Below are 16,976 nucleotides of genomic sequence, written 5' to 3' on the forward strand. Positions count from 1 at the left end.
TAGATGACGCGCGGCACTAAAGCGCCATCTCTAGGCGGGAATTACAAATATTTCTTCCCGGTTTTAAGAAAGTCCCTAGCGCTAGGGAATTTTTTTGGAAATATCTCTCAAGGCAAAATTGGAGGGGGAAAGTTAAAATTTATAATAATAATTTTACATGAAAATTTATGATGATAAATTTAGTAGATATTTAATAATTTTTTTTTACAAATAAATTATGGCAAAAAAAAATATAAAAAAAATTGACATGCAGAAATTTAAAAAAATTAAAAATGCAATTTTTTTTAAATAATTTTTTGGAACAAATTTTTTTATTAAAAAAAATTAAAAAATTCTCTAGTGACTGCTAACTTTAATTTCATGAACATTAATTTATATTAGCAGATATTTAATAATTTTTGTAACAAATAAATTATGGCAAAAAAAAAATAGAAAAAAAATTGAGGTAAAAATTTTAAAAAATTAAAAATGCAATTTTTTTTAAATAATTTTTTGGAACAAATTTGCTTATTAAAAAAAATTAAAAAATTCTCTAGTGACTGCTAACTTTAATGTCACGATAATTAATTTAGGAGATATTCAATAATTTAAAACATTTTTGTAACAAATAAATTATGGTAGAAAAAAGTAGAAAAAAAAATTGACATGTAGAAATTTAAAAAAATTAAATATGCAATTTTTTTTAAATAATTTTTTGGAACAAATTTGTTTGTTAAAAAAAAATTCTTTAATTGTCAAGTGACTGCCAATTTTAATGTCATTTAATTTATCTTGACATTAAAGTTAGCAGTCACTTGATTATTTTAAAATTTTTTTTTTAACAAATAAATTTGTTCTGAAAAATTATTTTTAAAAAATTGCATATTTAATTTTTTTGAATTTCTACATGTCAATTTTTTTTGCTCTAATTTATTTGTTAGAAAAATCATGAAAACTATCAAATATCTGCTAAATTGATTTGTGTTTAGTTTAGCAAATATTTAATAATGTTTAGAATTTTTTTTAACAAATAAATTATGGCAAAAAGATTGAAAAAAAAAATTCACCTGTAGGAATTTTAAAAGACTATAAATGCAATTTTTTTAAAATAATTTTTCAGAAATAATTTATTTATTAAATAAAATTTAAAAATTATCAAGTGACTGCTAACTTGAATGTCATAAAAATTTTTTGTAATTTTACAGTGGAATAATTCGATGAATTATAAAATATTTTTTTAATTTTCAATTTTGTTGTTGAAATTAAAAAATTAAGGAGTAAAAATTTTGTAAATTTATTTGTGGCCAAATTATTGGAGATTCAAAAAAATTACAAGAGACTTTTTTCGTAGGAAACTTTTTTTTTATAAAAAAGGTCCTTCCTTTATAAATTTTCTCCTAAGTTTGATACTTTTTTAAAAATTGTCAATTTTTGAACTGTAGAAAAATTACGAAAAATTTATAAGAAATCTTTTTTGCAGAAATTTTTTTTTTTTCTAATATAAAAAAGGTCCTTATAAATTTTCTTCTAAAGTTTGATAGCTTACAAGATATCGCCATTTTTTGAGTCATAGAAAATTATAGTAAAATTTGTCTAGAATTTTTTTTTAATTATAAAAATATTCTTCTGAAAAATTTCTGTATTTTTAATAAAAATCTTTCAGAAAAATGAAAATTTTGCTCTCGAAATTTAGTTATATTTATTTTTGTGATTCTAAAATTAAGAGACATTTGATAATTTCTAGAATTTTTTAAACAAATTACAGTGAGAAAAACTTATGGAAAAAATTCCATCTTTAGAAGCTCTAAAAAATAATCAATGCAATTTTTCAAAAATAATTTTCTCGAGCTATTTTATTTTTTAAATAAAAATCCAAAAATTATCAAGTATCTACTAATTGTATGACATTAAAATTAGCAGTAACTTGACCATTTTTTGAATTTTTTTAATAAACAAATTTGTTAAAAAAAATTTTTTTATTAAAATTGCATTTTTAATTTTTGCGCGCCTCATAGCGCGAAGCGCGTGAAGTTGTGCTTTATACTCGACTCGTCAAGATCAAGCAATTTTGTGATCTTTAAATGCCTCTATCACAACCATATTACACTTATACAATGATATAAGTAGATGTACACCGAAAAAACACTTAAATTAAACCATCTTTTACTTTCTAAAATCATTTCATGTTGCTATTTTGAAAGAAAAAACGTTTTGAAAAAAATTTTACGTGGACGTCCGATGTCACCCCATTTTGGATGTACCACGATTACTCCCGAACAAATTGATATTTCAAGACCGGACCTTTTTTATTAGTTTAAGAATTCGATTAACTGGGTCCGTATTTAATATCAATGGCCTAGTTTACGTATTTTTTTTTTTAATTGAATTTTTATTAAAATTCACTACGATACAACCGTACAAAGCCAAACGAACTTTTCTTATTTCTCACGAGAAAACTATGGCGCCACTTGATCAAGCTAGATTTTTTTAGACTGCGTGCGCATATGACAAGAAAAAAGAGCGCCGATATTTAAAAAAAAAATAAAAAATACTCTGTAAGAAATTACTTAATTATAACTTTTTTTTTTTAATCAATTACACAATTAATTTTTTTCTTAAAAAATGAATGAGCGTTATGAGTCATGCACTTTTGGATTTTCCAAACTTTTTAAAATTTCTCTATGTCAATTTTTTTTCTTTATTTTTTTGCAATAATTTGCTTGATATAAAAATTATTGAATATCTGCTAAATTAATTTTCATGCTAATTTCAGTGTCATTTATTTTTAATTATTTAGAAAAGCGAATTTTTAAAATTTTGATTTTTGCGCGTAAATTTTCAACCCTTCGCGCTTCTGCGCACTAGCGGAAAATGATGAAACACATGTTATGGAATATTCCTAAGTATTATTATTATTATTATTATTGCCAGCTTGTATTATAGAAGTATAGATGTTTTTTTTTGCTAGTATTTATTTTTTTAAACGGAGAGGTTAATAATGATGTAACAATACATGTTCATATATAAATCCGGCCTTATCGAACGACGCACGTGTATTAAATAAAACGTGATATATATAGGCACAAATATAAATATAAATATAAATATAAATATAAATAGTGTATGTAATTTTATACTCAATTTATCATTTGAATCAATGAAGCTTGTTTTATCTAGATGTTTATTTTTGATAAACATCAATAATGTTCTTAACTCTTCTATCAATATTTAAATAACAATCTTAAATTATATTTGTATAAATAAATATATTGTTATTATGCATACATTGTAAGCGGCAAGTAAATAGACCACCTAGATGTGATTTAATAATTATTGTGATAAAATATTGTAATTACAAATTAAAATTGTTGATTTGTTTTTTGTATAAATAGAAAATTTTAAAAAGGCGGGAAGAAATATTTTTGAATTTTTGTTTTTATTTAAAAAATTTTTGGAAAAAAATGGTCAAGGGAAGTGCAAGTGCTGAAAGTGAAATGATAGCTTTAAATGCTGGTGAAGGTGATAATAAAAATGATAAAGTTCAAATGAAGAAACAGCTGGGATTGCTTGAGGGTGTTGCTATTATTTTAGGAATTATTTTTGGATCTGGTAATTTTTTTTTATTATGACAATTTTATAATACTAAAGTTAGCCGACGTTTTTAATTTTTTGATTTGTTCTTAATTATTAAATTAAAACTAAAAAATATTTTCGAAAAATTTCACGTATTGTTTTTCAAGTTTTTCATAAATAAATATTTTTTTCATTTTTTTGTAATAATTTATTCATTAAGAAAAATTCTAAAAATTATTAGATGTCGGCTAACTTAATTTTCATGAAAATTATAATGATATTAAAATTAATAAATTTTTATTTGTAAATGAATTAATTTAATGAAATTATTTTTTAAAAATTTTATTCATATTTTCATGAGTGAAATTTTTTATGACACTAAAATTAACAATGAAAATTTATTTAGCTGGTATTTGATAATTTTAAGAATTTTTTTAACAAATTAATTATGGCCAAAAAAAAAATTTGACAGAAATTTAAAAAAATTAAAAATGCAATAAAAAATTGCATTTTTAATTTTTTTAAATTTCTGTCAAATTTTTAAAAAGAATTTTTTGAAACAAATTTGTTTGTTAAAGAAAATTTAAAAATTGTGAAGTAACAGCTAAATTTAATGTCATAAATTAACACACTTGATAACTTCTTGTTTTATTTTTATTTTTTTTTAATATTTGAGCCAAAAAAATTATTTTTAACAAATTGCATTTGTAATTTTTTAGAGCTTCCAAAGAAGGATTTTTTAAATTAAATTTTCCTTGCTATAATTTACCTTTTTGTTATTTGTTAAAAAAAAAAAAAAACCAAAAATTAATAAAATGTCTCTCAATTTCAGGATCATAATTTTTTTTGTAAAATTTTTTATAATTTTATTTATGTTTAAAAAATTGGAAAAATTATCAAATTTTTCTCATTTTTATTTTTATAAATTTTATAGATTTTTTTTTAACGAAAATTATGACACAATTTTCAATAATTATTCTAAACTTAAAAATTTTTGATTTCTAGAATGTTTCAATATTAATTTTAAATAAATAATTTAAAATTTTTAATATTTTTTTGGCGCTAAAATTAATTTAAATTATTTTTGTGAAGATGATGCTCATAATTTTTTTATAAAATATTCTAGAAGTTTAATTTTTGACAATTTTATTTCATAAAATTGCTTTTTTTATGATTAAAAAAATTCTAGACAGTTTTTTAAATTATAAAATTTCAATTTCTTGAGTTCTAGAATGTTTTATATTCATCCTATATTTACAAACCTCTAGAAAATTTTATATTCTGTTTTTAAGCAGTAAAATTTCTTCTTTTTATTCTCAGAACTAATTAAAAAATTTATTCCAGGTATTTTTATATCTCCAAAAGGAGTAATCGCTGAAACAGGAAGTGTTGGATTGTCATTAATAGTATGGATATTATGTGGATTTTTGTCAATGATAGGAGCGCTTTGTTATGCGGAATTGGGAACAAGTATTCCTAGAAGTGGTGGAGATTATGCTTATATTCATGAAGCTTTTGGTGAACTTCCTTCTTTTTTATATTTATGGGCTGCTAATTTAATTTTTGTGTAAATATAATTTTAAATTATCATCATTAATATTATTAATTATTTTACTAATTCATTTTTATTTATTTTTAGACCAACAACAAATGCAATAATGGCATTGACATTTGCTGAATATGTTTTACAGCCATTTTTTCAAGACTGTGTGATACCTGATGCTAGTGTACGACTTTTAGCTGCTTGTACAATATGTAAGATATTATTGGTTCTTCATTACTAAATTTAAAATTTTGATATTAATAATAACTAGCTACCTTGCAGTCACTATGTGACTGCCATGACTTGTAAACTATAAAAAATTAAAATTTTGCTTTATTAAATAATGACTTTTGTTAAATTGCACTGTACTTTCTTAAATATTAACGTTTTTTTAAGATATAAGCTCATCCCGATGTTACACTCATCAAGAGCTTTCATTTGAGTACCCACATGCATTTTGATATATTTTTCATATATACATATATATATAATACATATACATATACATATACATATATATATATATATATATATATATATATATATATATATACATATATATATATATATATATATATATATAGCAGCAGCAGCATATATATATATATATATATATAAGCAGCAGCATATATATATATATATATATAAATAAATATATGAAAAATTGATGTGGGTACTCAAATGAAAGCTCTTGATGAGTGTAATATCAGGATGAGCTTATTTCTTTTAAAATGTCAATAGTTGACAAAATACAATGTCATTTCTTAATTATTGACATTTTTTAAGATATAAACTCATTTCAATATTACACTCATCGAGACCTTTCATTTGAGTACCTACAGGGCATTTTTTATATATTTTATATATATATATATATATATATATATATATATATATATATATATATATATATATATATATATATATATATATATGGTATTTGTGAAATATATAAAATATACTAAAAATTCAAGTGGATACTCAAATGAAAGGTCTCAATGAGTGTAATGTCGAAGTGAGCTTATATCTTTAAAAATATCATTAGTTGACAAGATAGCAATGTCAGTTCTTAATTATTGACATTTTTAAAGATATAAGCTCATCCCGATGTTTCACTCATCACGAGTTTTCATTTGAGTACCCACATGCATTTTGATATATTTTTCATATGTTCATATATATAAATATATAAAATATATGAAAAATTGATGTGGGTACTCAAATGAAAGCTCTTGATGAGTGTAACATCGGGATGAGCTTATATCTTTAAAAATGTCAATAGTTCACAAGATACAAGGTAATTTCTTAATTAAGTATCTAGAGATAGAGTATTTTCGAATGCAGCCTAAATACTTATTATTATAAATTGACTATCGGTGAGAATGAAATGAAACCTTGAAAAGACACAAATTCAAGTTACGACCTTTACAATGACACTAAATTTCACTAAAAACCGATTTTATCATATCACTATCCTGGAAACAAAATTTTTTTTATTCTCTTAATAATATAGATAATTAATATATTTTAGTAAATTAAGCCATGAATCCCGATCCGAAATTCTTGAAGAATTACTAAATTTTTATTATTACTTCTTCACCATAATTCATTAATTTAACTTATTAAAAATCCTTGCCCAATATGGACTTCAAGCTCTAGACAATCAAGAGGAAAAATTTGGAGTCAAAGTAATGAAAATATATCAAAGTCATAATAAAAGAATTACTCAGTGTAGCTTAATAAGTAACTGAATGATAATTACGGACAATGTCTCGGATAGCTTAAGGGTAGAGCAGATGGCGCGACACCAGAAGACCCAGGTTCGATTCCTGGTCTGAGCATTTTCCGAGTTATTTTTTCGGTAACCGAAAAAAGTTTCACTGAGTAAATAAATCTTTCTCTGAATTTTAATTGTAAAATTTCACCTGAATTTTCTCTGATGGTATGAGACTTCATACCGATAAAATTATTATGGTGAAGAATTAATAATAAAAATTTAGTAATTCTTCAAGAATTTCGGATCGGGATTCATAGCTTAATTTGCTAAAATATATTAATATAGATAATAATAATAAAATTTCAAAAAATCTCGAAATTCTTATTGTTGTTATTATTATTATTATATTTTTATTTAACAGGTTTATTAACTTTTATAAATTGTTACGACGTTAAAGAAACATCAAAAATGCAAAACATCATTATGTTCGCTAAAATAAGCGCACTAGTCATAATAATAATTGCCGGACTAACATGGTTGTGTTTAGGTAATTAAAAAAATTTTTTTCAACTTATTCTAAAAACAATTAAACATAAAAATTAATTTTATTGAATAGGACACACTGAAAATTATGAGGAACCTTTTAAAAGCACAACAGCAGATCCCGGTAAAATAGCAATTGCATTTTATTCTGGTATATTTTCATACTCTGGATGGAATTATTTAAATTTTATGACTGAAGAATTGAAAGATCCTTACAAGTAAGTGTAAAAATAAACAAAAATTTTCATAATTATTGATTAATAATAATTTTTTTAATTATTACAGAAATTTACCACGTGCCATTTATATTTCACTGCCATTAGTTACGATAATATACGCGTTGGCGAATGTTGCGTATCTTGCGGTGCTTAATCCTACGGCGATGATTGCTTCTCATGCTATTGCTGTGGTAATTAATATAAAGTGATAATTGATAAGTATTGAAAGATAATTTTTTATTGTTATTAATTTTTTTTTTTTTTTAATAATTTTTTTAGACATTAGCTGATAAACTCATGGGTCCAATGTCTTGGATAATGCCAGTATTGGTAGCAACATCAGCATTTGGCGGGTTGAGTGTCCATATTATGACATCGTCACGTATGTGCTTTGTTGGAGCTCGTAATGGACATTTTCCGGCTATGTTGAGTCATATTAATATCAAAAGATTTTCACCGACACCTGCTTTAGTTTTTTTGGTGATTAATTATTATTATTACTCCTATTTTTTATTTATTTAAGTAAATTATTCATTATTTAATTTCTAGTTATTATTAATATCATGGTGAATATCACTATCAATATCACCATTAATATCAACGGCACGATATTCATAATGACTGTTACTGTCATTATTTAATATCATGATGAATTTTACTTTTAATATTATCATTGATATCAACGGCGTGATATTCATAATCAATATCACTGTCTTTATCAATATTATGATGAATATCACTATCAATATCAGTGTTAATAATGTCATAAAAAATATCAATATGAATATCATTCTCATGATTTAATGTCATGGTAAATATCTTTATTATTATCAATGTCATTATGAATTATCACTATCATGTATTATTAATACCATGATGAATATCATTGTCGTTATCAATATCATGATGAATATCACCATCAATGTCAGCCTCAGTAATATGATAAATATCATAATCAATATCACGATTATGTATTATGAATTTCATGATGAATATCACTATTAATTTCATTATTCCGACGAATATCATCATGATTATCACTAGCGATATCAGCATTGACATTACTGTCATGATGAATATCATTATCACTATCAATGTGGTGATGAATAACATTATTATTTTTACGGTCATGGTGAATATCATTATTATTGAGGTCATGATGGATATCATTATCAATATTAATATTATGATGAATATCATTGCCTATATGAATGCCATGATAAATATCATTATCAATATCACTGTCGTGATAAATATCATTTCTAATATCCATGTCATGATGAATATAATTTCCAATATCAATTTCATGATAAACATATCATCAATATTAATATCATGATGAAAATCATTGTTGCGATAAATATCATTGCCAATATTCACTTCATGATAAATATCATTATCAATATTCATGTCACGATGAATATCATTGCCAATATCAATGTCATGATGAATATCACTGTCGCGATAAATATCATTGCCAATATTAATGTCATGATAAATATCATTATCAATATTCATGTCACGATGAATATCATTTCCAATATCAATGTCATGATGAATATATCATCATAAATATTAATGTCATGATAAATATCATTATCATTATTACGATCATAGTGAATATCATAATTTTTAAGGTCATGATGAATATCAATATCAATATTAATGTTACGATGAATATCATTGCCAATATCAATTTCATGATGAATATCAATATCATTGTCGCGATAAATATTGCTAATATTCATGTCATGATAAATATCATTATCAATATTCATGTCACGATGAATATCATTTCCGATATCAATGTCATGATGAATATATCATCATTACTATTAATGGCATGATGAATATCATTGTCACGATTAATATCATTTCCAATATCAATGTCATGATGAATATACCACCATCAATATTAATGTCATGATGAATATCATTATCAATATCAGTGTCATGATGAATATCATCATTATTACGATCATAATGAATATCATTATTATTAATGTCATGATGAATATCATTGTCATTATTATCAACATTACTTTAATTAACAAAAATGAAAAGATTTAAAAAATCAATCCATCATTTTAAAATCGTAAAATGAACAAAAATTTTCAATTTATTTTTCAGTGTATATTATCATTGATGATGCTGTGTACAAGTGATATTTTTGTATTGATAACGTACTGCAGTATAGTGGAGTCATTTTTCATAATGATCTCTGTCGCTGGAATTTTATGGCTAAGGTACAAACGTCCGAACATGCTACGGCCGATTAAAGTAAGTCAATAAGTCAACATCATCATAATCATCATCATCAACTAAACTATCAGTTATTAATTATTACTATTGTTTTTAGATACCAATCTTAGTACCAATAGTATTCGTAATAATTTGTTTATTTCTGGTAATCGTACCTTGCCTCGAGCGACCCGTTGAAGTTGGCATGGGTGCACTGATTACATTATCCGGCGTACCGGCTTATTTTGCTGGAATTGTGTGGAAGAATAAACCAACATGGTTCCTCAATTTGAATGGTAAAATTTTTATAAATTCTGTAACTTAGCAAAAATATTATGTAAATTATTTTTCATTTACAGAAAAGGCAACCCACTTGGTTCAAAAATTGTTCATATCAGCCAGAGAAGAAAAAGATGATTAGAAAAAATTAGATAAATAAATTAACGAACAAATTTTGATTAACTGACATATTTTTTATGCTCACATATTTTAACTTAAACTAATTAATCATAAATCTTTTTTATTAATTAACAATTCGCTTGTCTCACATTAAATTTCTTCAGCGAAAATCTACCAAAAAATTTATACATTTTTTTTTGCTACAATATTTATTATTATTATACATAACATTGTATACATTTTTTAAAATACATATTTTAGCGTGAACTATATATATTCAATTTGATATAATACCTTCAAACATGTATGTACAATAATTCATTTTTTATTTTTATTTCTTGAAACTTTTATTAAATTATTTTATTTATTTCTTCTTTTTTAATTTTTAACAAAAAAAAATGTCGGAATGTGTTCAATAATTATTTTCAAATTAAAATTCTATCCAGCGAAGAAATGAATTGTATTAAACATTTTTTTAATAATGATAAATTATGCAGATCCATGAATATCTTCTGGATTAAACATACCCTTTATAAAAAAAAAAAAAAATATTATTTTAGTCGATAATTTGTGTTACAAATGTCATGAAAAATTATTGAGTTGAAGAAAGAATTTTAATTTTTGTTAAGAAGAAATTGATGAGTAAAAAATAATTTTTTTTTTGTTTAATAATTATTTATGACATTTTTAATGTAATTTAATGATTAAAGAAATAAAATAATATACCTTAGCACGTCGAAGAATAGAATCTTTACTAGCATCATAGGGATGATCTTTACTGGGTATTTCTAAGACTGCTGGGACAGGTTGAGTGTGACTATCAATGACATGACGAATCATTTCAGCGACCTGAAGAAGAAATAAATTTATTTATTTAGAGAAGAAACAAATAGCCTAATTACACATTTAATGAAAAGAATGAATATAAAATATATTTATTTAATAAAGAAATATATAAATTTATTTGTTTCTTCTTTAGATAAATAAATTTATTTATTTAAAGAAGAAATGAATAAATATTTTAATAAAATAAATAAACAAAAAATATAAAATATATTTATCTAATGAAGAGATGCATAAATTTATTTATTTCTTCTATAAATAAATGAATTTATTTATTTAAAGAAGAAATGAACCAATAAGTAAATAAAATGAATAAAAAATATACATATTTGTCTAATGAAGAAATATATAAATTTATTTATTTTCTTTTCAAATAAAGAAAAAATAAATAAATTTTTTTATTCAAAGAAGAAATGAACAAATAATTGAAGAAAATGAAAAAAAAATGTAAATATATTTATCTAATGAAGAAATATGTAAATTTATTTATTTCTTTTTTAAGTAAATAAATAAATAAAATTAATTAAATATTTTAATAAAGTGAATAAATAAAAATTATAAAATATATTTATGTAATGAAGAGTTATATCAATTTTTTTATTTTAAGAAGAAATAAATAAATTAACTTATTTTAAAAATTATATTAATCAAAATAACTTTATTAATTGATTTAAAGAAGAAACAATTTAATTAAATTAATTAAAAAAATCATAAATAATTACACCGTAAAAATTTTATTAGGAACTGTTAATTAATAAAAATTTCTTCACTATAAAATTATAAAAATAACAACTAAAAAATAGAGTTCAATTTTAGTGAAAAGATTTTTTTAAATGAAAAAAATTATCTTATAACTTAAAATTATTGATTTTAACATTTATACATACATTTTGATTGATGAGAATAATATCAATATCATCACGTTTCACAAATTGTTTAAATGTGTCTTCAATATCACCAACTGCAGTGTCTGTTTAAAAAAAAATTAATTATTATCATGAAAATATAAATCAATATCTCTTTAAACAAAATTCTTAATTAACAATAATTATACATACTTTTATCGACAACCATAAAATTCGACTGGCGATTTTTATTTATTTCGCCCACACCTCCCAGTAGAAATCCAACACAAGTATCCTGAAAAATGAAAATGAATTAATTTGACATTTTTTTTTATTTTTATAACATTGATAATTAATACTTACATTTTTAAATAAAAAAAAAAATTCGACTTTATAATTAATAAATTTATTAAACAAAAAATATTAAAAATTCCAAGTGCAATTTTTAAAAAATATTTTTTTACTTGTAATTTTTATTGATTTAAAACATCAAAAATTTTTAAGTCTGCTAATTTAAGTATAATAAATGATACTAGAGTTAACAATGAAAATTAAGTTAGCCGACATATAAAAATTTTTAGAATTTTTTTTATTGAAAAAATGATCAAAAAAAATATTTAAAAAATAATTTCATTTTTTAAAAACTTTAAATGTATTTTTTTAAAAATATTTTTTCGCTCTAATTTAATTAATGAAAAAAAAATCATAAAATTAAAAACGTCAGCTAATTTTAGTATTATAAGTTAACATACATTTGTCACTTTTTGACTTTCCAACAAATAAATTACTCTTAAAAAAAATCATTTTTAAAAAAATTATAACAATAACTTTTTGACACATCTACAAGTAGAATTTTATATAAAATTTTTCTTATAATTTATTTGTTGAAAAAAATCCTAAAAATAATTATAAATTATCTAACTTCACTAAAATTATAATAAATAATAATATTTAAAAATATACTTCTAATATTAAAAAAGAAAATTAATAATAATAAATAAAATTACCTCATCACCAATAACAGCAATAAGTTTTCCTTTTCCTGCAGAATGAAGAGCCATTATTAATAATTTATTTTTTCAACAATCAGATTAATTCAACACAAATTAACTCAATGTTAATATTTTTTAATTTACAATTATTGATAGTATTATTGTTAATAAAATCAAATGACTGTCACGCCTTTCTCGTGACTATTTTTCTGCTTATCTTTTTTATCAATTTTATTTAACCGAAAGTATATAGATTGACAACTCACAAAATATATATAAAAAAACACACACACTATAAATTTAGTTAGTTTGTATATTCTCCGCTAGGTGTCACATCTGTCTTGTTCTACTTTGTTTACTATTTCTAGTGTTACTATTATTATTATGTGACATGCAAATGGAGGCAAAAATATAACAAACAGCTGATGATTGATAATTGAAGGTAAAAATATTTTTTTTTTTAAATTGATTAATTAATTAATTAATTAATTACCGTCACCAGCTACTGATGAGTCTTCTCTTAATGGATGACGTTTTCGGTGCTCTCTATGTTGATTTGACTCTGACATTTTTATTTTTGTTTGTAAAAAGTAGAATTGCACTTATAAAAAAAAAATTAATAAACTTTTTTTTTTTTTTTAGATTTTGAAATTTCTTCACTAGGAAAATTGAAGCTTACATTTAAACTTAATAATAATTATTATTATAAAGGTTGGTGTTAATTTTTTAATTAATAACTTTATAATTTAATAATTTATTTTTTTGACAGTTTTAATAATTAAAATTTTAAAATGACAATTAAAAATGTTGATTGTTTTAGAGTGAGAATTTTGGTAGACTGAAGATATAAAAAGAAGTGAGTTATAATAAGATAGGATCTAGGGATTGAAAAATTGGCATTCAAGTGTTTAAATAAATGCTGGCTAGGCTCCAAAGATATTGTGACATAAATATATGAGAAAGCTAGAGGTTTGTTTTGTTATTTTAGACACTTTTAATTGTATTAAATTATGATACTTGAGTCAGCTGACAATTGTCAATTTTTTTTTATTTTTATAACAAATTTAAATTTAAAAAATGCTTATAAAATTTTTCACTGATGACTTTTTTTTTGTAATAATTTAATTGCTATGAAATTAAAAAAAAAATGTCTAATGTCTGTCTACTTCAGTGTCATTATTAAATTATAAGATACTAAAATAAAAAGACATCTGTCCATTTTTTTTTTTATTATAATAATAACTGAATTATTATTAAGAAAATTGTAATTAGAAAATTGCACATTTAGAAATTGAAAGAAAATTAACAGTACAAATTTTTTTTGATTAACATTGAATAAAAAAAAAAATTGTCAGATGTCTGCAGATTTCAGTATTATTAAATTATAAGGGATTTATTGAAGATAATTTTATGAATTAAATTTAAAGAAGGATGAATTTAATTTTAAAAATTATTTTATCATATAAATAAGCTGGTGACAAATTTTTTTTTATTCTCTTAATTATTTAAATTATTATTACTAGCAACCTTGCAGTTACTATGTGACTGCCGTGACTTGGGAACTATAATTAAATAAAATTTTGCTTTATTAAAGGGGTCTTCTAGTCTAGAAGCCCGAATTTCGAGCGTTTTTTGGCAGTCGATAAAAAAAAAGCATTTGATATTTTTATTGTCCATTTTTTTATCATTTGTTTATTTATATTCAGATGTTTAGATATATATTCAGATGTTTAGTTATATTCAGAGAGTACACAAAATTAATTTAAAAAAAAAAAATTTTTTTATCAAGTTATGCGTCCTTGAAGTAGAGGGGGAAAAAAGGCCGTGTCCTCGTCGCCATGATTTCTGCCCTTGTGGTCATCTGAAAAATAAAACAATGATGGATTCTTGATTAGTACAAATTTCGCTATCTCATGAACCAACAAAAAATAAAAGTTTGAAATTTTTAATAATTTTAAAAAATTTGACAGAGTTAAAAAATTATTGGAAAAATTGACCTTTCTTTTTGAGTAGCCGCCATTTTAGGAAAAAAAATTTTTTAGTTTTAATAGTTCATGAGATAGCGACATTCGTAATAATCAAGAATCCATCATTGTTTTATTTTTCAGATGACCACAAGGGCAGAAATCATGGCGACGAGGACACGGCCTTTTTGTTCTCCCCCTCTACTTCAAGGACGCATAACTCGATAAAAAAAATTTTTTTTTTTTTTAAATTAATTTTGTGTACCCTCTGAATATAAATAAACGAATGATAAAAAAATGGACAGTAAAAATACCAAATGTTTTTTTTTTATCGAATGCTAAAAAACGCTCGAAATTCGGGCCTCCAGACTAGAAGACCCCCTTAAGTAATTACTTTTGTTAAATTGCACTGTACTTTCTTAAATATTGACATTTTTAAAGATATAAGCTCATCCCGATGTTACACTCATCAAGAGCTTTCATTTTATTACCCACATGCATTTTCGATATATTTTTCATATATACAATATACATATATATAATATATATAAATATATGAAAAATTGATGTGGGTACTCAAATGAAAGCTCTCGATGAATGTAATGTCGGGGTGAGCTTATATCTTTAAAAATGTCAATATTTCACAAGATACGTCATTTCTTAATTATGTATCTAAAGATAGAGCATTTTCGAATGCAGCCTAAATACTTATCATAATAAATTTATATTTCCGCCGTAATATCCAAAATTTGATATCAATAATTATTAATTATTATATTAAAATTAAGGCAAAAATCCTACTTCTAATTATTACATAAAATCAATGCATTTATATTTATTTTTTTATTTATTTATTTACTTCTGGTAAAACATTCTATAGAGGTGCGATATATAAATACATTTTTATAAAAATTATGATCAAAGTCACTTACTTATAGTAATAAAAAAAATATATAAGGTAAAAGACCCAGTTATTGACACTGACCCAGTTACTGACACTTCTAACGTTATTTTGAATTAAAAAAAAACATTTCATTTAATGGTTTTATAAATTTTTTTAAAATTAAAATTAATTAATTATGTACGTAATTAATTATATTTCCAACCGTGAAAAAAAAATAACAATAAAAAAAATTCTTTAAGTTTTGAGTGATTGTGGAAGCCATTTTTAAGCTATATTCTAAATAGTATACGTAAGAGCGTTCATCTATCGAATCAATCAACTATTTATCATATAAGTATAAAAATATAATAAAAACTATATAAATTAGTTAATAATTATACATTATTTAGTTTTTAATTATAATATATCACTTTAAATAAAATTTATGTATTAAAATGTGGGTGTCAATAACTAGTTCCATTTTTTTAAGAACGCCGCAGTTATTGACACCCCAATTTTAACCTATTATCGAGGTTATTTGGTTGTTTACGTTTGAATGAAATATTTAAATATTTATATTTATTATACTTAATATATTATAATAATATGCTTTTATTTATAATAGTAGAGTTAAATTAACATTAAAAATTTTTTTAAACATAAAAAAAGTGTTTCAATTATAATACAAGTTTAATTTATCTTCTATTGAATGATTTTCTTTTATTTTAATTAAATAATGTAAACCTAGCCAATAATGAATAATTTTTATAAATGAGTGTCAGAATCTAGGCCAACGTCAGTGTCAGAAACTACAACACAAGAAATTTTGAGTGTCAGAAACTAGGTCCTACAACGTTACTGTTTAAAACATTAATTTAAATTATAAACTGGCCCCATATCATTTTTTCGCGTTCATATTTTCAAGAAATTCTAAATTTTTTTATGATGCAAAAATTATTTACTCCAATTAAATATTGTAATAATTATTGCGTTATAACCTCTGCCGTCACTCTTAGAGTGTCAGAAACTGGGCCCTTTACCTTATAACTTTATATAAAAATTTTCTCAAAATATTTTTTTTACTTCAGTAGAAATAATTAGCAAAAAAATTGCAGATTAAAAATGCCTGGACAAGTAAACCACCAAGTAAACATATCCCGTAAAACATTCCACACCATCTACGAGATATCAAAGCTTCTGAACACAAACCTCGACCAGACAACCCTGAGTATCTGC

The 16,976-nt window shown here is 22.8% G+C and overlaps 2 protein-coding genes and 2 long non-coding RNA genes across 5 annotated transcripts; 3 read left to right on the forward strand and 1 right to left on the reverse strand.

Annotated features, from left to right (window-relative positions):
- The first annotated feature begins 2,932 nt into the window (after window positions 1–2,932).
- On the forward strand, window positions 2,933–10,480 carry LOC123264168 (Y+L amino acid transporter 2). The gene is made up of 10 exons (XM_044727322.1): window positions 2,933–3,588; window positions 4,897–5,119; window positions 5,192–5,307; window positions 7,234–7,359; window positions 7,429–7,573; window positions 7,641–7,764; window positions 7,853–8,053; window positions 9,704–9,853; window positions 9,933–10,110; window positions 10,174–10,480. The coding sequence occupies exons 1-10, from the start codon at window positions 3,441–3,443 to the stop codon at window positions 10,233–10,235; spliced, it is 1,473 nt and encodes a 490-aa protein (XP_044583257.1). The 5' UTR covers window positions 2,933–3,440; the 3' UTR covers window positions 10,236–10,480.
- Window positions 10,481–10,674: 194 nt separating this feature from the next.
- Window positions 10,675–13,524, reverse strand: LOC123264170 (V-type proton ATPase subunit F 1). Of its 2 annotated transcripts, XM_044727324.1 has the most exons (6): window positions 13,387–13,524; window positions 12,909–12,943; window positions 12,115–12,196; window positions 11,944–12,026; window positions 10,940–11,062; window positions 10,675–10,741 (listed from the first exon to the last, which is right to left on the reverse strand). In XM_044727324.1, exons 1-6 carry the CDS (start codon window positions 13,460–13,462, stop codon window positions 10,703–10,705), a joined length of 438 nt encoding a protein of 145 aa, XP_044583259.1. In that variant the 5' UTR covers window positions 13,463–13,524; the 3' UTR covers window positions 10,675–10,702. The 2 variants fall into 2 exon arrangements, with proteins under 2 accessions (XP_044583259.1, XP_044583260.1); XM_044727325.1 differs by lacking the exon at window positions 13,387–13,524 and having other exon boundaries at window positions 12,909–13,125.
- LOC123264174 lies at window positions 11,860–14,848 on the forward strand. The gene is made up of 3 exons (XR_006509285.1): window positions 11,860–11,871; window positions 14,488–14,601; window positions 14,640–14,848. It is a non-coding gene; the product is annotated as an uncharacterized LOC123264174 (long non-coding RNA).
- Window positions 13,244–13,865, forward strand: LOC123264173. Its single transcript, XR_006509284.1, has 3 exons — window positions 13,244–13,335; window positions 13,536–13,604; window positions 13,714–13,865. It is a non-coding gene; the product is annotated as an uncharacterized LOC123264173 (long non-coding RNA).
- Window positions 14,849–16,976: the final 2,128 nt, after the last annotated feature.

This window comes from Cotesia glomerata, linkage group LG4 (assembly GCF_020080835.1).
Source record: "Cotesia glomerata isolate CgM1 linkage group LG4, MPM_Cglom_v2.3, whole genome shotgun sequence".
NCBI lineage: Eukaryota > Metazoa > Arthropoda > Insecta > Hymenoptera > Braconidae > Cotesia > Cotesia glomerata.

What these genes read in the sequence shown, in the direction of transcription:
- LOC123264168 (XM_044727322.1), top strand. Translation starts at nt 3,441, where the DNA reads ATGGTCAAGGGAAGTGCAAGTGCTGAAAGTGAAATGATAGCTTTAAAT. An exon ending in ACTAACATGGTTGTGTTTAG is followed by an intron (nt 7,360 to 7,428) that starts GTAATTAAAAAA and finishes TTTATTGAATAG; the next exon opens with GACACACTGAAAATTATGAG. An exon ending in CTTCTCATGCTATTGCTGTG is followed by an intron (nt 7,765 to 7,852) that starts GTAATTAATATA and finishes TAATTTTTTTAG; the next exon opens with ACATTAGCTGATAAACTCAT.
- LOC123264170 (XM_044727324.1), bottom strand. Translation starts at nt 13,462, where the DNA reads ATGTCAGAGTCAAATCAACATAGAGAGCACCGAAAACGTCATCCATTA. An exon ending in CTCATCAGTAGCTGGTGACG is followed by an intron (nt 12,944 to 13,386) that starts GTAATTAATTAA and finishes TTCATTCTGCAG; the next exon opens with GAAAAGGAAAACTTATTGCT. An exon ending in TTTTATGGTTGTCGATAAAA is followed by an intron (nt 12,027 to 12,114) that starts GTATGTATAATT and finishes TTTTTTAAACAG; the next exon opens with ACACTGCAGTTGGTGATATT.